Source organism: Mus caroli, chromosome 5 (genome assembly GCF_900094665.2).
Source record: "Mus caroli chromosome 5, CAROLI_EIJ_v1.1, whole genome shotgun sequence".
Taxonomy (NCBI): Eukaryota; Metazoa; Chordata; class Mammalia; order Rodentia; family Muridae; genus Mus; species Mus caroli.
The window spans coordinates 116,928,207-116,950,029 of NC_034574.1; the positions used below are offsets into that span (position 1 = coordinate 116,928,207).

Genomic DNA, 21,823 nt, shown 5'->3' on the forward strand with positions numbered 1-21,823 from the left:
GCTGTCCTGGAACTCACTCTGTAGACCAGGCTGGCCTCGAACTCAGAAATCCACCTGCCTCTGCCTCCCAAGTGCTGGGATTAAAGGCCACCACTACTCTGCCTTTTTTGCTTTTTTATTAATTTTAGATTTTATTTTTATTTCATGTATATATACTTGAAAAACATGTTTGCATACATGTCTGTGCAAAACATGTATGCCTGGTGCCTGTGGAGGCCAAAAGAGGATGTGGGATCTCCTATAGCTGGAGCTACAGGTCACTGTGAGCCCCCATGTAGGTGCTGATAGTCAAACCTAGCTCCTCTGCTAGAGCAGCAAATGCCCTTACTTGCTAAGTCACCTCTGTAGTCCCATTAGAAATTTCCTTGATCTGAGTATTTTACTTCCCTTCCACATGGCTAAAAAAGAATCATAATTTGTGAGCTGGGCATAGTGATGTGTCCTGTAATCCTCCTACCTGAGTGGCTGAGGCAGAGCCTTGTGGGGTGTTTTGTGCTTTGTTTTTAGATTTTGAGACAAGGTCAGCTACCACAGAGTCTGCCTATCTCCTAATTGCTCCTTCCATTCTCTCAGAGGTCACCCTGACTGCTCTTAGGGACTTGGGGAGGAAGATATGTGCAGCAGTTCCAGGGCCTCAGAGGGGAGTCTGTGTAAGGTGCCACAATAAAACTTTACCAGGGGCAGTGATCGAGGGCTGAAGACACCCATTTGGGGATGGTGTGTATCTTTGGGGCTTGTCAGATGAGTGTGGTAACATTTGTAACATTGTCTACCATAAAATGTAACTATGGAGGAGGCCATTTGTCTGTCAGCTTGAAGAGTTCAAGGAGTAAACTGGGCAGAGTGGAGCACACCTTTAATCCGGGCTCTTGAGAGGCAGAAGCCAGTGGATCCCTGAGATTAAGGCCAGCCATAGCTACATTGAGTTGCGAAACTAGCAAGGTTACACAGGGAAACCTTGTCTCAAAAACCATAAAAAGCAAACAAGAAAAAAAACAATTTAAGTTTATGTTGGCCATTGAGTTTCTTTGACTGTAATCTCATGGGGAACATTTTAAGATACAAAGTTAATGAGGAAAAATTTTGACATCTTGGTTAGCTTGGTTTAGTTTAATAAGATGAGGCATAACTTTGTAGCTGGCAGAAACATTAGAATCCTGTAGGCTGATTGGCAGCATTTTACTAGTAAAAGATCCCTCTGTTCATAGTCCTCAAAAAAAAAAATCTGAGACAAGCCCTCCAAAATGATAGTCTAGAGGTTTTGATCAGGTTTCTTTTTTCTGTCAGTTAAATAATTTAGAAAATAGGAAAAATCATGCCAGGCGGTGGTGGCACACGCCTTTAATCCCAGCACTTGGCAGGCAGAGGCAGGTGGATTTCTGAGTTTGAGGCCAGCCTGGTCTACAAAGTGAGTTCCACCAGGACAGCCAGGGCTACACAGAGAAACCCTGTCTAAAAAAAAAAAAAAAAGGAAAAATCTGATAGCAGTAGAGAAATCTCAAGCATACAATCAGCAGTTGTAGAATGGTGTTTACTGGGGGTAAGGAAACACCCGCCAGCCAGCACAACTGGAAGCCAAAACATCCAAACCTTGTACTTCCGATCCTCCTGCCTCTACCTCAGTGCTGGAATTAAAGTAGGGGCAGAACCCAGGGCTTTGTGCGTTCAAGCCTGAGCCACATCCTCAGCAGGTGATTTCTTTCTTCTTTAAAAAATATTAGTATAAAATGATGTTCATGCTCTTCCGCTTCATTATTCTATCCAGAAAATTCACCCAAACAAGAAACTGGAATTACTGAAGGCCAAGGACCAGTAGGGGAAGAGGAGGAGAAGAAAAAACAAAAAAGAGGTAAGGCCTACCCGCAGTTGTGGTTTATGCAAACGTTCCGTCCCTTTATAGGAAGCGGGTGGAGAGAGGGGGCTGTGAGTTGAGGCTTATGTGCCTGCTGACCCGAGCGGGCATGGTGGCTCCTGCTCCAAATGTTAGTGTTTGAGAGACTGAGGCCAGAGGACTGCTGGGAATTCAAGGGCAGCCTCAGCTACATAGAGACTCTTGTCTCAAAAAAAGAAAAAGCAAAATCAGCTGGGACATGGTGGGACACCTTAATCTCAACACTTGGGAGATGGAGGTGGAAGGATCTCAGTGAGTTCCAGGACAGCCAGGGTTTGTAGAGAGACCCTGCCTCAAAGGGAGAAACAAGACTTACTCAAAATACATGCATGTCTGTCCTATGTGCATTTAACATGCAGCCATTCTGCTGAAGGCTCCTTTTGCTTACACTAAGCTCTGTCCTCTCTAAAACAGTCTTCATGCTGGAGCGCCATCCCGCTCACCTCTTCCTCGCTGTTTTGTGACTAAAATCAGCTCCCCCCCCCCCCCCCCGCATGATTTATTTTTATTTTAATTGTATATGTATGGGTGCTTTGTCTGTATGTCTATGCACTGTAGGCATGCTTTGCCCATGGAAGATAGGCAGTAGGACTCCTATCTCTGGAGCTGGGCTCATCTTAGGAGCATCAAGTGTGCTTAACTGCTGAGCATATTTTAAAGATTTGCCCTCCCCTATCTTCCCTCGGTGCTGGGCTTTGGACCTAAGGCCTTCTACATGCTGCTTGAAGAGAGATCTCTGCCAAGTCTGTCGCTCCCTTTTCTTCACTGTTGTCATGTGTCCTCAGTCAGACCTCTGTACTAGGTAGACTGTCTTCCCACCCCCACCCCTGTCACTCACTGCTGTTCCAGCCTGTCTTATCCTTACTTTATTTAACCTTACTGAAACTGTGGTAAAAGTCACCAGTGTCTTGGTATTTGCTAAGTAGAAAGAACATATGAACCTTTCTGAAGTGTGAATTTCTCTTGTTTGTCTGTGTAAACCTCTTTTCTTCCAGGTGTCCCTTAAAAATGACTTCCCAGGCCCTCATTCTGCTTGTCCTATCTCTAACTTCTGCTACAGTGTATACCTATAGTCCCCAAGTCTGTATCTCTGCATCTGGAAATGTGCCTGGTCCCCACAGATACCACACATGACGCACTTCCAAAGCTAAACTGACTGGTCCTGAATTGACGCTTTATTTCCCCCTTTTTGGCAAAGGTAGCACAATTATTCTGTCATCTAATCTGGAAACCCAAGAGCTGCGCTGGGCTCTGCCCTCTTTAATAGTCCTGAAACCAGCCCTTTCTGTTCCTCCTGCTCTTTACTCTGGGACTAGCAGCTGTTACGGAGGCCACACTGGGTTTCTTTTTTGCTGAGTTTCTGCTGGAGTGACTGCAGGAGCAGTGATTGCCTCCCCTTCCACCTTACTCTCATAGACCCACCCTTCACACGACAGCTGACATGATCCTCACAGCTATGAATCTTTCTTTTCCTTCTTTCTCTCTTCACTGGTTATGCTTCGCCCAATGTAGTGATGCCTGGGCTTGGCTCCCATTCCTTACTGACTTCTGACGTCCTGTGCTACCTAGCCATAAGCATTCTCCAGTGCACTCCCTAGATGCAATGTCTTTTTCTCTTGGACTGCATATACATGTGTGTCCAGCCATTTGTCTTCACCTGAATACTTTCCTCTTTATCATTCACCTTAGGAGTCACTTCTTTGAGGAAACATTTCCTGTTTGTTGCTGTTGTTTTTTATTTATTTATTGTGTTGGGTGGTGTCGGCTCACACTTTTAATCCCAGCACTCAGGAGACAGAGGCAGGTGGATTTCTGAGTTCCATGACAGCCTGGACTATACAGAGAAACCCTATCTTGATAAAAACCAAAACTGTATATATATTTATTGTATGTACAAGGTGATGCACATGTGTGGGAATCAGAGGACAATTTGCAGGAGCCAGTTCTTTCCTTGTATCACATAGGTTCTGGGGTTTCAACTCAGGTCATCAGGTGTGGCGCAAACACCTTTACTTGATAACAAATCCATAGGCCCTTAAGTGGTCTGACTGAATAAGCCAGGCTGGACTTGAACTGAGTGCTGCGATGCTATAGGCCTGCACCACCATGTCTGGTTTAACTCCCCACCACCTCTCATTTTAATAGACTGTGAGTCTGCAGGATGGGAACTGTGTCTTGTTTATCTTTGTACCCTAAGTCCTTCGTGCAGTGCCCAGCACATAGTAGGCACCAGTTGGTAAATGTTTATTGGATAAGTAGCCTGGGTAATTTTGTATTAGAAAAGAACTTAAAAATGAAGCAGAAGACTCAATATTGTGCAGTGTTTTATAACTGTGAAGAAGGAAGCAATTGATGTGAGTTCTTTCTTAATGAAGGTGGAAGAGGTCAAATAAAACAGAAGAAGAAGACAGTACCACAGAAGGTCACGATAGCCAAAATTCCCAGAGCAAAGAAGAAATACGTGACGAGAGTGTGTGGCCTTGCAACTTTTGGTGAGTTGAGATGTAGTTTGTTTCTTTGTTTTCAGCCTCAGAGTCTAGCAGCTTAGGTGATGAACTGGAGTCTGTCTTATCCTGAATAGCAGTTGTACTGCGTGCTTGTGTTTGTGGCTTTGCAGAAGCTGCATCCCAGCTTCCGGATAGCTCTATATGCCAAAGAGGTGCTAATGGGGGTTTTGCATTTCTTTCCGTTTTTGTTTTGTTTCATGTGTATGGGTGTTTCACTGCATGCATGTTTGTGCACCATGTGTCTGCCTGGTGCAAGAGGGTGCTGGATTCTCTAGAACTAGAGTTACAGACACTTGGGAGCCGCCATGTGGGTGCTTTGAATCAGACCTAGAGCTTCTACAAGAGCAGCCAATGCTCTTAACCACTGAGCAATCTGTCTTTCTGGCCCTTGTTCTAAAAATTGTGTTTTAGACAAGATCTTGCTCTGTAGCTCAGGCTAGCCTGGAACTTGCTGTCTAGTTCCGGCAGTCCGCTCACCTTATTTTCTAGGTGTTGGGGATTGTAAGCATGTGTCATGTTCAGCACGTTTGGTTTTGTTTTCTGTTGCTGTTGCTGTAAAGTTCTGTTGTACCTTAAAGGTAGGGTTGCCAGGTGTGATGGTACACCCCTTTAATTCCAGCACTCAGGAGGCAGAAGCAGGCATATGCCAGTCTGGTCTATATAAGGAGTTCTAGAGTAGCCAGGGCTTCATAGTGAAACCTTGCCTCAAAAACAAACAAACAACAACAGCAGCAGCAACAAAAAGACTGAGTGAAACTCTAATGCCTCAGGCTGGCTCTGCGAGTAATGAGGGATGTCATTGACCTGATCCTCCTGCTTCCACCCCCAAGTCCTGATTTCTAGGAGGGTACTAGCACCCTGCCTAGTTTATGTGGCCCACTGCTGGAGATTGAAGAGAGGACTCTGCTTACTCATCTAATCTCCGGCCCTGGGTTTTACATTTCTAGCTAATTTTAGAACTAACATTTAAAATCTTCTGTAGAAAATACTAGCACCTTCCCCCTCTCCCCTTTTTGGTATTTTTGCTTGGTTTTTGTTTTTGAGATGATATTTTGCCATGTTGCCTTAGCTGACCTCAAACTACTTCTTAGCTTCTTAAGTATCTGGGGTCGCAGGTGTGTACCAGTGCCCAGCTCTTAGGGATTATTGCTTGGATGTTTGTACAGAGTGCGGTGGGGTAGATAGAATTTAATACTGCCCAGAACTGCTCCTATTTTTCTACCAGCCTTTTTTGAGAGGTTTGAAAACTAGCCCATCTCCAGGATTTGACAGTAGAGGTGAGGGGAGGAGGGTAATGGTGTGACGTTTTGTTCAAAGCCTTCAGGTGTTAGATTTAAATTATAGGTATAAGATGGCATACCTATAATACTGCCACGTGGGAAGCTGAGACAGGAAGGCTCGAGGCGTCTGGGCTTAGATATATAAAGGCCTGGTTCTCTGTTTCCAGTGTTTCTACTATAAAGAGCTTAATTAAGCATGATGCTTGGAAGTAATATGCTCCTGGATTTTCTTCTTTCTTTCTTTCTTTCTTTCTTTCTTTTTAAAACATGGTCTTTCTTTTGTGGCACTGGATATCCTGAACTCACTGTGTAGACCACGCTCTCCTGTAATCCAGAGATCCTTCTGCCTTTGCTTTCTGAGTGTTGGGATTAAAGGTGTGAGTTACCATACCTAGCCATTTTGGTCTTACTGTGTGGTGGAATAGTGTGGAGGATGCTATTTTATGTACTGAGACTATATGACCTAGAAAATACATGTTACGGGGCTGGAGAGATGGCTCAGCAGTTAAGAGCACTGACTGCTCTTCCAGAGGTCCTGAGTTCAAATCCCAGCAACCACATGGTGACTCACAACCATCTGCAATGGGATCTGATGCCCTCTTCTGGTGTGTCTGAAGACGGCTTCAGTGTACTCCTATATAATAAACAAACAAACATTTAAAATAATACATGTTAAGACCTCTACCTGTGGGAGTTTTGGTTACTCCTGGTGGGGCGGGAGGGGGTCATTAATACCATCTGTTAAATGGATTTAAAATGTAGATGAAATTTCAAAATGAAGAAATACCTTTGTTTATGATTCCAATTATGCTCTCGTCCTTTCTTTTTCTAAAACAAACAAACTGAAACAGAAATTGATCTCAAAGAAGCACAAAGATTTTTTGCTCAAAAATTCTCCTGCGGTGCCTCAGTGACAGGGGAGGATGAGATCATCATTCAGGGAGACTTCACAGATGACATCATTGATGTCATTCAGGAAAAGTGGCCAGAGGTGAGTGCACAGGCTGCGTGTACCCATGGATGCAGGGTCTTAAAGCAAGTCATTTCCTTTCTTTCTTAGTTTTGGCCACAATTCATGAAGTTCTTTCACCTGTGTCTTCTAGGTGGATGACGACAGCATTGAAGACCTTGGAGAAGTGAAGAAGTGATTCTGAAGTCATTGTTTCTGACTGTGACCTGAAAGCTGACACGGCCAGCAGAGGAGAGGCCTTTCAGAATATATACATATGTACATATGTGTGTATATATACCCTACAGTAAAGCTGTCGACTCCTCGTCCTCGGCGTCCTCACTGTTCCGTACAAGGCTGCTTGTTTGGTTGGTTGGTTTGGTTTTGTTTGTTTTTATTTTAAATTGCCAAAGTCTGAAAAGTGAGAGAGAGGGAGAGACTGTCATGCTTATGCATGAATCTGAATTTAGTCAAATAAAACATTTTGGTCATTTGGTACTGATTTTTTTTCTCTTTTTAACTTTTCATTTTAGAAAAACACTCTAGATTCTCCCTCCACTCAGTGCTGTCAGTGGACCCAGGGCCTCGTGCATGCTGGGCAAGCACTGGCACTTCTCTGTGGGAAGTTTCTGTTGGTTAGCTCACGGGGAGAGAGCTGAGCAAACTTTACAAAAGAATCTGTCTTTCATTTCCTTACTAGAAGTGTGTCTCCTTGGTTGGTGAGAATCTAATGGACTTTTAGTTGGATTAGTTCCTTCATTAGCAAAAGTCCACTTTGTCACAGGGTGGGTAGGTTTGCTCACGCTGTTTGGAGATTACTTGGTACAGTGTGTTAAAAGCCTTAGAACCCTGTGCACTGTTTGACCCAGTAAACCACTTCAACACTATCGTAAGCTAAGGGCAAGTCCTGATACAACTCATGGATGAGGGCGCCAGGCAGTGTTACGATGTTGGAGCTTATAAATAATACAGACTGGGTACAGAAATGGTGCAGCCTGTGGTAATATACTATATATTTGAAAATGCCTTTTCCAAGAATATTAGGAACCTGTTTGGTGATGTTGACTAAGACTGCAAATTTGTTTTAGACGTTTATTCTTCCTGTTAGGAGTGACAGATGCTCAGCAGAGCTAGGAGCTCTTACTCTGCCCATATACCGTGGGGGTAAAATCCTAACCAGTTAAAAACAACATCTGTCTGTTTTCAGTCTATAGTTTGGGAAATTGCAATTTAACTATCTTACTGAGAAACTAGGCGTTTTAATGAATGAATCGGGTGAACTTAAGTTTTGGAAATCAGGTGTTACATGTGAAAGTCATTTATCTTTTAAACGCCTTAGGTGTGGGAATATATGTAGCTGGGCAGAAGTGCTTACCTACCATACTTGTAGCGTCACAAACACAGTTGTTAAAGATTCCTTCAAGAATGTAGAGTCCACGAAATCATTATGCAAAAACATCCTTCCTTGAACAAAGGGGTGCTTTTTTTGTTTGTTTTAAAGTCTTAGTATAAAATGTGTAATAAAGATGTGAAGTTAAGGGCTACAGAGATGGCTCAGAGGTTGAGGGCACTGACTGCTCTTCCAGAGGTCCTGAGTTCAATTCCCAGCAACCACATGGTGGCTCACAACCATCTGTAATGAGATCTGGCGCCCTATATGCAGAACACTGTATATAATAAATAAATCTTTAAAAAAAATAAGAGTGAAGTTAAAAATGAAATTCTTCGCTAACTGAATTTGGCTAAGTGGCAACATTTGGCAAATCAAGTGCACCAATCATGGATACTCCAGTTTGTGTTCTGGTGGTGGTTTCTTGGTGCTGTAAGAATCCCGGTATAGGTACTACACCCTCGGTGTTCATGGAAAAGACAGGTCAGTGTCCACAGACTGGGCCCCCTTTGGGTATGATGCCAACAGAAGCTAGAAGAACCTGTAGGAGCCCCTGGAGCTGGAGTTAAAGGTGGCTGTGAGCTGCCTGCCCATTTGCATGCTGGGAATGGCACTTAGCACTGTTAACCACTGAGACCATCTCTCCAGATCTGAAACAGTTCTTGAAAAATGCATTTTCAATCCTTATCGTTATCATCAGCAGGTGTTACTGCTAGAAAGTGGTCTAAAATTGTCCTTATTGATAATGTGACTTTTTTCCTTCCACTTGAAATTTAACCTTCCCCCTAGTTTTAAAGGTTGATTTTAATTCTAATTGTCATAATCTTGTTTTGTTTTGGGTTTGGGTTGTCTTGGAGCTTGCTCTGTAGACCAGGCTGGCCTTGAACTAGGACCTCTGACTCAGGAGATTTAAGGATTTAAGGTGTGATCAACGCCTGGCTAGTTTTTATTTTTTTGCTTTTTCACTTATTCTGTTTTTTTTTTTTTTTTTTTTTAGTTTTTCGAGACAGGGTTTCTCTGTGTAGCCCTGGCTGTCCTGGAACTCACTCTGTAGATACCAGGCTGGCCTTGAACTCAGAAATTCGCCTGCCTCTGCCTCCCAAGTGCTGGGATTAAAGGCACTATGCCCGGCTCACTTGCTACATTTTTATTAGGTGTTTACACATGTGGTAAAGAGTTTGCTTCCTGATGGTGACAGATTCAATCCCTAGCACACAAATAATTTTAAGTTCATTTACTTTGGTGTGAGTGTGTGTTGGTGTGCAGAGATAAAACAACTTTGAATTCTCTCCTTCCACTGTGGAGTCCTAGGATAAATCTCAGGTGGTCAGGCCTGGGTGGAAATCGCTCTTAGGGTCCAGGGTTATTCTGCTTACCCCCCTCTGACTCCCTAACAACCATAAAATGAAAGGCCGTAATCCTAGAACTGGGAACCAGGCAGGAGGATGGCTGGATAGCCCTTTTAGCATAAGTGGTGGACCTGCCTCAAAGGTGATGATGGAAGGCCTCTGGAAGTTGCACTGGTGCGGGAATGCACAAACATGGAAATAATGAGACCCAGAATTCCCCTAGGTCCCCGTCGTTCCCCCTCAGCCGCGGAATCCAGCAGTAATACGGTAAATGTGACAATAGCACATAACAGGCTGGAGAGATGGCTCAGTGGTTAAGAGCACTCACTGCTCTTCTGAAGGTCATGAGTTCAATTCCCAGCAACCACATGGTGGCTCACAACCATCCGCAATGAGATCTGACACCCTTTTCTGGGGCGTCTGGAGACAGCTACAGTGTACTTACATATAAGAAATAATAAATATAGTATATACATTAATGATATAATTACTAAAATATCTTTTAAAAAATAATCGCATGTAACAGTTCTCATCACTACTAAGAGCAGATCGATGATCGATTGACTGGTAGACCCTCTGTCTCCAATGATCTTGGTTCAGGCCAGTGCTGAGAGCCCGGCCCGGTTCTTAAGACTAAACATCCACAGGGAGCGACCCAGGGTCACTGGGACGTAGAAACGGCTTTTAATTCACTTCGTCTTTCCCGCTGCGACGCTCCGGGAACCTTAGAGGCGCAGAAGCCTTCCGGCATGGGAATGAATGTAGGTTCTGGTTCTCGAGCCGCGAGCTAGCACAGGCGCAAGTCTCGCGAGAGCATCCCTCCTGCGCAACGTCGGCCCGGCGGTTTGAGTGCGCATGCGCGCATGCGTAGCTCTGAGGGCGCGGCGTGCTGGGCTGTGGCCTTGCCCCCGCCGCTGCGGCCGTGCGCCTATGGCGTCTCGGAGGTGACCCGCTGCTGGCACCAACTCTCTCTGGGGGCGGGGGCATCATCCATGAACCCTTCGGCGACCTTATACCGGCGCCAGGTGAGCGCCGCCGCCCCGGGACAGGGAGCCGAGAGGCCGGCCCTAGCTGGGACCCAGCGACGAGGCTCGAGCACCGGAGCGCTGCTGTTGTACGTTGGCAGGGACATTGCCTTCCCTCGCTTATTTAACAGTAGCCTAGCGAGTGGACGGACTTCTTCCTTCCCTTTGACAGTCTCGAACGTGAATTTGCCCAAGGATTGCACTTAACGTATCAGTGTAGGGTGACACGAACCCTTTTTGTATGCTGGGTTTATTGCCTGGTTACCTCCACTGAGCCCCGTGCCCCCCACCCCCTGCTGCCACCCCTAATAGACTGGAATCCAGGTACTGTGACTTGGAATTCCAAGTTCTTTTGTGTGTGTATTTAGGTACTAGTAACTGAAAGTCATTATTTATAAGTCTTTTTCAAAGTACTGTCCGAAATCATATAATGACTGCCCTATGAACTTGACATGCCCTCCACGCCCTGGGTAGACCATGCTGGCACCACTCTGAACTCTTCCCCCACCCCACGCCTCCTGAGTTCTGAGAATATCCGTGTGAGCCGTCATATCCCAATGTTAAATATTATCTTTAACTTGGGGCTAGGCTTAGCTTGGTGGTAGAGTTGTCTTGCACTCATGAGGCGAGTTCAGTCCCCACCTTTCCTACACAAAACCAGAACATAATTCTGTACCGTATGGTTTGGTTTGGTTTTTCAAGACACAGTTTCTCTGGATAGCCCTGGCTGTCCTGGAACTCACTGTAGACCAGGCTGGCCTAGAACTCAAAATTCCGCCTGCCTCTGCTTCCCGCGTGCTGGGATTAAAAGCATGCGCCACCACGCCCGGCTAGCATCTGAGTTCAAGGCCAGTTTGCAGAACTGACAGGGCTGCATAGCAAGGCCCTGTCTAACTGTAATTAATAATAATAATGATAGCTAATGTTGAGTGATTACTATATTCCAGGCACTTATGAAAACTATAGGAGCCAGGCGTGGTGGCGCACGCCTTTAATCCCAGCACTCACTCCGGAGGCAGAGGCAGGCGGATTTCTGAGTTCGAGGCCACCCTGGTCTANCAAAAAAAAAAAAAAAAAAACATATAGGATGTTAGGGTTGGGGGCAGCAAAATAGCTCAGCTAGAAAGGATGCTTGCCATCAAATCTGATGACATCTGGCGCCCTCTTCTGGAATGTCTGAAGACAGCTACAGAGTACTTCCCTAAAAAAAAAAAAAAAAAAAAAAAAAAAAAAAAAGAAAACTATAGGTCTGTAATTCCAGCTACTGTGGAGTCTGGAAATTTCAAGGCCTCAGAGTGAGCCCCTGGGCAAGGCAATTTAGTGAGACTAAGTCTCAAAAGGTTATTTTCCTAAAAGGCTGTGGAGGTTAGAGAGATGGTTTGATGGTTGGTTAAGAGAACCGTTTGCTCTTCCAAAAGACCTAGGTTTGATTCCCAGGGCCCCTATTGTGACTCATTAATGTCAGCAGTTCTGATAGCAACTTCCGACCTCCACAGGCACTGAGCCTGCAAGATACACAGATGAACATGCAGTAAAGCACTCATACCCAGAAGTAACAATGATTAACAAATGCTGTAGATATTGCTCAGTGATAGAGCATTTGTCTAAGAGTACTGCTGTTACCCTTTTACAGGTAAAGACTGAGAGTGAGAGATGCCAAGTAACCTCATTAAGGTTATATAACCACTAAGTGGCCAACTCCAGATTCAGGTTGATAGGACGTGACATACATTGGACTTTAAAATGGTTAGTCACAACCAGGTGCTGGTGGTACATGCCTTTAATCCCAGCCCTTGGGAGACAAAGGCAGGCGGATGTCTTGAGTTCAAGGCCAGCCTGGTCAACAGAACAAGTTCTAGGACAGCCAGGGCTCTACAGAGAAATACTTTCAAAAACACAACAACAACATAGTGATAATAGTAACCAAGAAAGATTATAGGTAATTTTTGTCTTGATAAGCACCACCCATGCCTGGCCTATTGTTTAAATTATGTGTGTGTGTGTGTGTGTGTGAGTTGGGGGGGGGGTGAGGGGTGTATATGACATGTAATGTAGACGTAGCACATGTGTACATGCGGAAGCCTGAGCATAGCTTTGGGGAGCTGGTAAGTTCTTTCCCTCCAACTGTTACCTGGGTTCCGGGCATTGACTCGTATTACCAGGCTGTAAGGCAAGCACTTTTATATACTGAACCCTCCCACCCTTTTTTAAGATTTTTTTTTTCTTTTATATGTTGTGTGTTTTGCCTGCACGTATGTCTGTACCCCATGTGTGTGCCTGGTCCTCAAGGGGGCCAGAAGAGCATCAGATCCCCTGGAACTAGAGTTTTGAGCTGCTATGTGGGGACTAAGAATCAACCCTATATCCTCTGGATCCCCTCTGCCCTGTTTTTAATTATATATGTTGAGTATGACAAGCAACAATATTAAATTTCCAGGCTGGAGAGATGACTCAGAGGTTAAGAGTGCTGCTCTTCCAGAGGTCCTGAGTTCAATTCCTAGTGACCACATGGTGGCTCACAACCATCTGTAATGAAATCTGTTGCCCTCTTCTGGCCTGCAGGCACACATGCAAGCAGAACTCTGTATACATAATTAATAAATAAATCTTGAAAAAAAAATACTAAATTGCCCTTGATAGATTGAATGTATTTCAGTAATGTATGTGTTAATATTTAGAGTTTAGTTAGTTTATATTTTTGTTGTGGTTACTGCCACAGGGTCTAACTATGTAATTCTGGCTGGCTTGGAACTTGATGTATAGACTAGACTGACCTTGAACTCATAGAGATCCACCTACCTCCAACCTCTGTAGTGCTGGGACTAAAGAGTTGTACCACCACTTCTAGCTTAATTTTCCTATAGATTAAATTCCCATTCTTTGATAAGAATTGACTGTAATATTGTTTAAAAAATTATTTCATGTTTATCTCTCCTTGGTTTCCCCAAAATTTCTAGGCCAAGGATTGGGAATATAACTCAGTAGTTAGATCCCATGCTCATTAATGTCTGTTTGAGCTCCAGCACCATACACACACAAACACACAAAGGCAGCAGGAGGTGTGTGCTCAGGAGCGCACATGTACGTGTGCGTGTCTCTGCATGCGCGCATGCGTGTGTGCTGGAGTACACAGAAGGGCAAAGCATTGTTGACCAGAACAGGAACACTGGCAGTGAAGGGCGGGGAAGGCAGAAACTGAGTGAGTGGGGTTAGCCAGAGGCTTTGGAAGTCCTCTGACTCTGTAAGGATTGTGTACTGTATGATGGAAGATGAGAGAGGCAGACCGTGCAACAGGCTTGAACTTGCTTTAAACAGAAATAACTTGATATATTGTCCTTGAAAGAGGGTAAAATTCAATTTTACAGTTCAGAGATGGCCACAGAATAACTGTTTGGAAAGTATATTGTGGCTGATGTGTGGTGTTGGGTTTATCTGCATTCAAAACCGCCCTCCATGTTTAGAACATCGGATCAGAAGTTGAGACTTCCACTATTGAGAAGCAACGGAAGGAACTTCAGCTGCTCATCGGGGAGCTGAAAGACCGAGATAAGGAGCTCAATGACATGGTCGCAGTGCATCAGAGGCAGCTTCTCTCCTGGGAAGAGGACCGGCAGAAAGTGCTGACCCTGGAGGAGCGCTGCAGCAAGCTTGAAGGTCAGAACCGCGTGCTGCTCCTGTGCATAGGCCTGTGAGCTCACACATTCATTAAGGGCGCTCATAAGGAAGAGGTAAAGAATGCGGCTCCTGATGTCATGGAGTTCTGTCCTGTTGAAGATAGGAGGACTTTATAAACAGTCGCCCTGATGTACTGACACAGAGGGGCAGAGTACTCAAATGTAGTGGGGTTCTGCCTCCATCCTTGTCCATACACCACATGCATGCAATGTGTTCAGATGCCAGAAGAGGGCTCTGGATCTAGAGCTAGTGGCTAGTGGCTAGTGGGACTCGAACTTGGGTCCTCAGGAAGAAACACTAATGCTGATAATCACTGAAGCATCTCTCTGGCCTCTTTCCTTTCCTTTCCTTTCCTTTCCTTTCCTTTCCTTTCCTTTCCTTTCCTTTCCTTTCCTTTCCTTTCCTTCTTTTCTTTTCTTTTCTTTTCTTTTCTTTCTATCTTTTGTTTTTTGTTTTGTTCTGTTTTCAAGCCAGAGTTTCTCTGTATAGCTCTGGCTGTCTTGGAACTCACTTTGTAGACCAGGCTGGCCTCGAACTCAGAAATCCACCTGCCTCTGCCTCCCAAGTGCTGGGATTAAAGGCAAGCGCCACCAGTGCCCAGCTGCCCCCATCCTCTCTACCCGCCCCCCATCTTTTTACTATTTTTTTTTTTTGAGACAAGATTTCTCTGTGTAGCTCTGGCTGTCCTTGAACTCACTCTGTAGACTGGGCTAGCATTTATTATTTTTATTTTATATGTGTGAATGCTTTTGCCTGCATGTATGTATGTGCACCATATATGTGTCTGGTTTTCTCAGAGGCCAGGAGAGGGTGTTGAATCACCCAGAACTGGAAATACAGAGAACCTTGTGCTGCCATGTGACTATTCGAACCAGTCTTAGGTCTGCAAAACAACAAGTGCTCTTATCCACTGAGCTACCTCTCCAGCCTTTATTGTTATTATGTATGTTAACACTGATGCCTGAGGGTCCTGGTGACAGAGCTGGAGTTAAAGGCAGCTGGGAGCCACAGAGTGCAGGTACTAGGAATCAAACTGAGTCCTCAGTAAGAGCAGAAGAAGCTCTTAGCTACCGGGTCACCTCTTCAGCACTTTGTCTTTTATTTACTTTTAAATTGTGAGATAGAGTATGGTTTTGGACTTCCTTTGTAGTGAAGAATGACCTTGAACCCCTAATCTTACTGTTTTCACTGACCTAGTGCTGGAGTGCTGGGAGATCATCACTGCCGTGCCTGGATTAGGACTCTGCTGTCCTAGCAGTTTCACCAGTGATACTAGTGCTGCAGGTTTAAGGACCACATTTTGAGCAGCAAAGCTGAAATGCTCCAAGAGACACGTAAGAGGATATTCAGAGCAGCACGCTTTAACAGCTGCACGGTGGGCACGACCTAGATAATCCCAGAAGCAGAGCAGACACTGCTGTCAGGTACCAGGTAAACCTGGTAAACACAGGTGACAAATCTGGTGGCTCTCAGGATCTTACAAGTGAGGAGACCAACGCCTGCGTGTAATTCCATTTGTATATGGGTCAGATTATACTTTGGGGATGGACGCAGAAGTAGGTAGGAGAACAATAATAGTAAAAAGCAAGGATGTTGGCCTGGAGTGTAGGTCAGTGGTGGGCAGGTTCCTGGCCTACCATCCTTGCATGGGGAGTGAGTGGGCAGCAAGGAAATGGTTATTCCAAGATCTGGGCAGTGGCTGGAAAGTGGAGATGAACAGAGATTATGTGTGGGAAGGTGACTTCTGGTTAGTGCCAGTGTTTATTTCTGGAATACACATGGCATTGTGCATTTCACAGTAAAATGTTTTAAAGAATGTTCATCAGACCTTTATTTCATAATCCCTGATTTTGAAAGTGCTGCCTAGTACGTCTCAGTACAGACACAGTGACTGAAATTCCCCTCAGGTGAGCTGCATAAAAGGACTGACATAATCAAGTCACTGATGAAGAAGGTCAAGACCCTGGAGTCCAATCAAGCCGAGTGCCAGACAGCTCTTCAGAAGACGCAGCAGCAGCTCCAGGAGATGGCTCAGAAGGCCACACATTCCACCCTCCTCTCGGAAGACCTTGAGGTTGGCTTTCATTTCTGATGGACTTTATTAGTCTGAATGCTGGGCTTCCAATGTCGCCGTTAAAAGCAGATGTGTGTGCATGGAGGCATGAAGTGTGTGTGTTCTGTCCATCTTAAAAGCAGATGTGTGTGCATGGAGGCATGAAGTGTGTGTGTTCTGTCCATCTTAAAAGCAGATGTGTGTGCATGGAGGCATGAAGTGTGTGTGTTCTGTCCATCTTAAAAGCAGATGTGTGTGCATGGAGGCATGAAGTGTGTGTGTTCTGTCCATCTTAAAAGCAGATGTGTGTGCATGGAGGCATGAAGTGTATGTGTTCTGTCCATCTTAGTTCTGTGTTCTCCCTGCTTCCTGCACAGCTGCAGCACAGGATTGTTCTGTGTGGGATGAAGTTTCTTTCATCCATCCATAAACATAAAGGGGTTTTAAACTTTTTTTTTTAGAAATTTTTTTGTCTTTCTCTTTTTTTTTTTAGATTTATTTATTATTATATCTAAGTACACTGTAGCTGTCTTCACACACACCAGAAGAAGCCATCAAGATCTCATTACAGATGGTTGTGAACCACCATGTGGTTGCTGGGATTTGAACTGAGGACCTCTAGAAGAGCAGTCCGTGCTCTTAACCGCTGAGCCATCTCTCCAGTCCCAGCATAAAGGTTTTTGCTGTTTCCTTTAGAAACACTGTCCATTCTAACAACAATGGGTTATTTCAGAAAACCTTTCTCAAAGTCTGAAATAAGAATCTTCAAGTTTTGGTAGCTTCAAATATGGCTTTCCAGATTCTGGATCCCCCCCCCCCACACACACACACACACACTTCCCTTCGCTGCTCTGATTCCCTCCCCTGTTTCTGTCTCCCCTCCCTTTCCCTCTTTCCAGGGCCTTGATGATGCAAATGCTTTACATTCTCAGAACACATCTCCCCAAGTCTCCTCTGGCTTGTGCTGAAGCTGCAGTCCTCCAGTCTCAGCCTCTGAAGTACTGAGATTAACCTCAGGAAGGTCTTGCTTGATATGGTTAAACACACCCATGCCAGGGCTAGGAACACAGCTGAGAGAAAATTGGGTTTTCAGTTCTTCTCTTCTCTTCTCTTCTCTTCTCTTCTCTTCTCTTCTCTTCTCTTCTCTTCTCTTCCTTCCTTCTTATAGACTATGTAGCCTAGGCTGGTCTCAAAACGTTTAATCCTTCCGTCTTAGCCTCCAGGATGCGATAGTTACAGCGTGTGCCATTATGCTCAGCTAAGCTTTATATTTTAGAGCAGTTTTAGGGTCACAGCAAAATTAAGACTTCAAAGTCCCCATGCCTGCTGTACCCACACACATGGTGCCCCCACTTGTGAGGCACGGCATCATGACAGTCTCTTCACTGTAGCTGGTGAGTGCATGTGGACACATCCTCATCACCTCAAGACCAGATTATGTAATGGCTCACGTTTTGTCTTTCACTTTTGATAGGATTTGGGCAAATGTATATTAGCATATTGAGCCAAACCCAGTGTAAAGATTTTTAGCTTAGATGTTAAAAAAGATGTGCAGCCACGTGCATGTGTCTAACATCAGCACCTGGGAGGCAGAGGCAGGCAGGTCTCTGTGAATTAGAAGCCAGCCTGGTCTACAGCGTGAGTTCCAGCACAGCCAGGGCTACACAGAGAAACCCTGACTAGAAATGAGTGGCTTCATTTTTAAGGAAGCGTGTGATGTTTTACTTGTGTATTAATTAGAACAAAATGCTTTTACTTAAAAAATGTTTATAAACACAACTTCTACAAATCAGTACAAGTTAGAACAACTGCTAAGTATTGAGAGGAAGCTGGAGCTAGCAGAGGAACAGGCATTTACGTTCATTCCTTTTTGATGATTTTTAATTCACCCACATTGTTCCTGGAAAATGTTAAATTAAAAAAAAAAAAACAGAAGTGAGTGTCAGTTGTGGTTGGTAGCACAATGGAAGTGTTAACAGAGTTAATTACTGTTTTCTGTACTGTTCTCTTGTAGGCTAGAAATGAAAATCTCAGCAGCACATTAGTGGACCTCTCTGCTCAGGTAGGACAATTGCAAGCTAGAGAGCAGGCGCTCACTACCATGATAAAGCTAAAGGTAATTGAAATGCCATACATCCACCTCAGAGCGCTCTGCAGCTTACAGAGCTCACCCCACACACCATCCTTCCCCAAGTGCTTAGCAGCCCAGAGACAGCTGCCAGGGCTGCTCACCTCACCTTCTGCTCTCACAGATGAAAGGGACAGCCTGACAGTGCTCTCACACCTCGGGACTTGGTATCAGTGCATCTTTCCTGGGTGTCTGCAGGAGTTCTGAAAATACTGACCATTGGATGCTTGGCCATTAAACCAAGAGGAAGCAGGGTAGTGGTAGTGCAAGCCTTTAATGCCAGCATTCTGGAGACAGAGGCAGGTGGACCTCTGTGAATTTGAGGCCAGCCTGGTCTACAGATGGAGCACCAGAATAGCCAGGGCTACACAGAAACTCTGTCTCAAAAAAGAAAAGTGGAAGCTGTCAAACACTGGTAGAGTGTGAAACATGGAGTCCTCAGAAAGAGAGAGTGTATGCTCCTCTGTGCCTTTGGTAGCTGCTAAGCAGGGCGATGACGTTGGTGTAGTTGGGACATTTGCAGATGTGTGCCATTGACTTCCTGACGTTAACGTTGGGACGTGATCATGAGCAAGCTTTCTGAAAATTAAAGAGAAACTGTTAAATTTGTAGAATTAGCTTTAGTTAAAATAGTTGCCACCACAGTGCTGGCGGAGCCTGGGGAATAATGAAGATGCTTCCTGCATGTTAGGACAGTGCATTCATGAAGATGCAGAACTCCCGCCCATAGTCAGAGGTCTGTTTGAGGGAAATAAACTCTGCTAGCAGCACATGCCTATCAGGACGTAGTCAGACAGACGGAGTAAGGAGCTCCTAAGCTCCTCCCTCAAGGCTGACATAAACTGAAGAAATTGTCTCACCTAGCCGGGCGTGGTGGCACACGCCTTTAATCCCAGCACTCGGGAGGCAGAGGCAGGTGGATTTCTGAGTTCGAGGCCAGCCCAGGTCTACAGAGTGAGTTCCAGGACAGCCAGTGCTACACAGAGAAACCCTGTCTCAAAAAAACAAAAAAACAAAAACAAAACAAAAAAAAAGAATTGGCTTACCTGCTTGTTATTTTTAAACTGATCTAGTCATGAACTTTTCTTGTTTGGGGTTATTGTTTTGTTTAATAAAACAAATTTCCTTATTTATGATGCTGAGGACTGAACCCAGGGCCTTTTGCATGCTAGGTAAATACTCTACCACTGAGGGACATTTTTAGCCCTTCCACTGGTTTTGATTTTGTTTTATTTTGTTTGCTGGCCTGAAACTTGTAATGTAGTCCAGGCTAGCCTAGGACTCACTGATTCTCTCAGCCTCCAGAATGCTGAGATTCCAGATGTGTGCCATCATTGCCCAGTCTTCCAGTAGTTAAGTAGTTTGCCCCAACCCTCTATCTCCCTCTTAGCCCACTGAGTTTGTAATGTCTTTTGTTTGTTTTTTTCCCCCCAAAATTTGCATGTGTGGTACTGCTGTCGTGATAGGTGTGCTGAGGAAGGTACACGTGTTAATCATGGTGTGTCGGCAAGTGTCCCTGAGACTAAGGATTGAGTCTGGCACCTCACTCGTGCTGGGCAAGTGCTCTACCACTAAGCTTCCTCCCTGGCCATCTAGTGTGATGTCTATTATAGCAGGCAGATGCCTTTCTCATAACTTCAGACAGCTTCAACCACAAAAGCTTTTTTTTTTCTTTTTCTTTTTTTTTTAATTTACTTATTTATTAGTTACATGTAAGTACACTGTAGTGTACTTCAGACACTCCAGAAGTGGGCATCAGATCTTGTTACAGATGGTTGTGAGCCACCATGTGGTTGCTGGGATTTGAACTCAGGACCTTTGGAAGAGCAGTTGGTGCTCTTACCCGCTGAGCCATCTCACCAGCCCCCCCCCCCAAAAAAAAAAAGCTTTTAATACAGCATGTTGGTTGAATGAGGTCCTAAGAGTCTATCTATCCTTTTAACAAGCTGAAATATGGGCCCCACAGGTCTGTGATCCAGGGAATAATATCCCCCACCCCCATCTAAGAGCTGTCAACTCACTTGCTGAACAGTGTAGCTTGGCTATCAAATTGTGTGATTCTTGCTGGATGTGGTGGTGCGTGCCTTTAATCTCAGCACTAGGAAGCAGAGGTAGGTAGATCTCTGTGAGTTTGAGGCTAGCCCAGTCTTTATAGCAAGTTCCAGGACATCCAGGGCTATGTAAAGAGAGCCTGTCTAAAAAAAAATTATCTGATTTTCAACTTTTCAAGAGAGAGTAAGATGTCATGACACATGTAGGTTCAAAAGCCAGCCAACAAAACTGAAATGGCGGTTACAGTGCCATGGTCACATAAGAATGTCTTTCTATGCCAGGCAGTGATTGTGCATGCCTTTAATCCCAGCACTTGGGAGGCAGAGGCAGGAGGATTTCTGAGTTCGAGGCCAGCCTGGTGTGAGTTCCAGGACAGCCAGGGCTATACAGAGAAACCCTGTCTCCAAAAACCAAAAAAAAAAAAAAACCAGAAAACAAAAAAAACAAAAAAAAAACTGAGCTCACTGTACAATGCAGTCTAAGCAAGAACGACCTTACTAATTAGTTGGAATTTAAAACATGGCCTAACTGTTTCCCCTCGGTTTTTAGGACAAAGACATTATTGAGGCTGTCAATCACATTTCGGACTGCTCGGGTAAATTTAAATTGTTAGAGCACGCTTTACGTGATGCCAAGATGGCAGAGACGTGTGTGGTGAGAGAAAAGCAAGATTATAAGCAGAAATTGAAGGCACTTAGAATTGAAGTCAATAAACTGAAAGGTAAGGAAATGACAGTTTAAAATAATAGTACGTTGTCTCTGGCATTCACTGTATCTGAGTTCTCTTAGTTTTATACTTGAGAGAGATGTATTCCTGACTACAGACCCTAACACTCGATGTCTGGTTCCTTTATATAGAATTAATGCCACACGTTTTGTGATATAAGATAACACAATTGTGGTTAGACTGCATTTTTTTTTTTTTTAGAGCAGAGGACTGAACCTGGTACCTTATACTTACAAGATCTCTAACCCTGAATCATATTTTTAAAAGAATCCCACTTCAGTTCACTTGCCTGTATCAGGTGGCTGTTGCCAATACACACTGTGTAATGAACAACAGCAGTGTAAGTGCAGTGGGTGTTAAAGCCCAGGCACTGGAGTTGGTCCAAACAGCCAGGCTTCTCCTCAGACCAGTTCTGCTTCAAGCATGAACAGAATGTGGAGAGGATTGTTGTCTGTTCTCAAGTTAAACTGTTTTAACTAAGAGGTTCTGAGACTGAGCCAGGCATAGCAGTCCAGGTACAGCTCTTACAAGTAGACAGAGGACTATTAACTCAAAGTCATCCTTCACTACACAGAGACCTCAAAGCCCAGCCTAGGCTGTGTGTGGCCCTGTCTCAGCCATACTCCCGAAATCTGACATTTTTATCTTGACCAATTTAATGTAAAGGACTCAGCAGTTTTACAATCTTGGGTTTACCATGACTTCACCAATGGTCTCAAGTCCTGTCTACATTTATTTTTTATTTTTTTATTTTTTTGGTTTTTTTCGAGACAGGGTTTCTCTGTATAGCTCTGGCT

The 21,823-nt window shown here is 44.5% G+C and overlaps 2 protein-coding genes across 7 annotated transcripts in view; both read left to right on the plus strand.

Annotated features, from left to right (window-relative positions):
- The window catches only part of Denr (density regulated re-initiation and release factor), a 19,270-nt gene extending 12,140 nt beyond the window's left edge, over positions 1-7,130 (plus strand). The window contains exons 5-8 of the mRNA XM_021162974.2: positions 1,766-1,849; positions 4,267-4,383; positions 6,530-6,669; positions 6,782-7,130. Coding sequence (XP_021018633.2) covers positions 1,766-1,849; positions 4,267-4,383; positions 6,530-6,669; positions 6,782-6,826 — 386 coding nt within the window. The 3' untranslated portion in view covers positions 6,827-7,130. The remainder of the gene's footprint in view (positions 1-1,765; positions 1,850-4,266; positions 4,384-6,529; positions 6,670-6,781) is intronic.
- Positions 7,131-10,229: 3,099 nt separating this feature from the next.
- Ccdc62 (coiled-coil domain containing 62) overlaps positions 10,230-21,823 on the plus strand; it is a 38,765-nt gene continuing 27,171 nt past the window's right edge. For 3 of the 6 annotated variants that reach the window (XM_021163906.2, XM_021163907.2, XM_029477748.1), the window contains exons 1-5: positions 10,265-10,391; positions 13,853-14,045; positions 15,974-16,140; positions 18,134-18,235; positions 20,849-21,020. In XM_021163906.2, coding sequence (XP_021019565.1) covers positions 10,359-10,391; positions 13,853-14,045; positions 15,974-16,140; positions 18,134-18,235; positions 20,849-21,020 — 667 coding nt within the window. In that variant the 5' untranslated portion in view covers positions 10,265-10,358. Of the gene's footprint in view, positions 10,392-13,852; positions 14,046-15,973; positions 16,141-18,133; positions 18,236-20,848; positions 21,021-21,823 lie in introns of all 6 variants that reach the window. The other 3 variants (XM_021163903.1, XM_021163904.2, XM_021163905.2) reach the window with 3 other exon arrangements.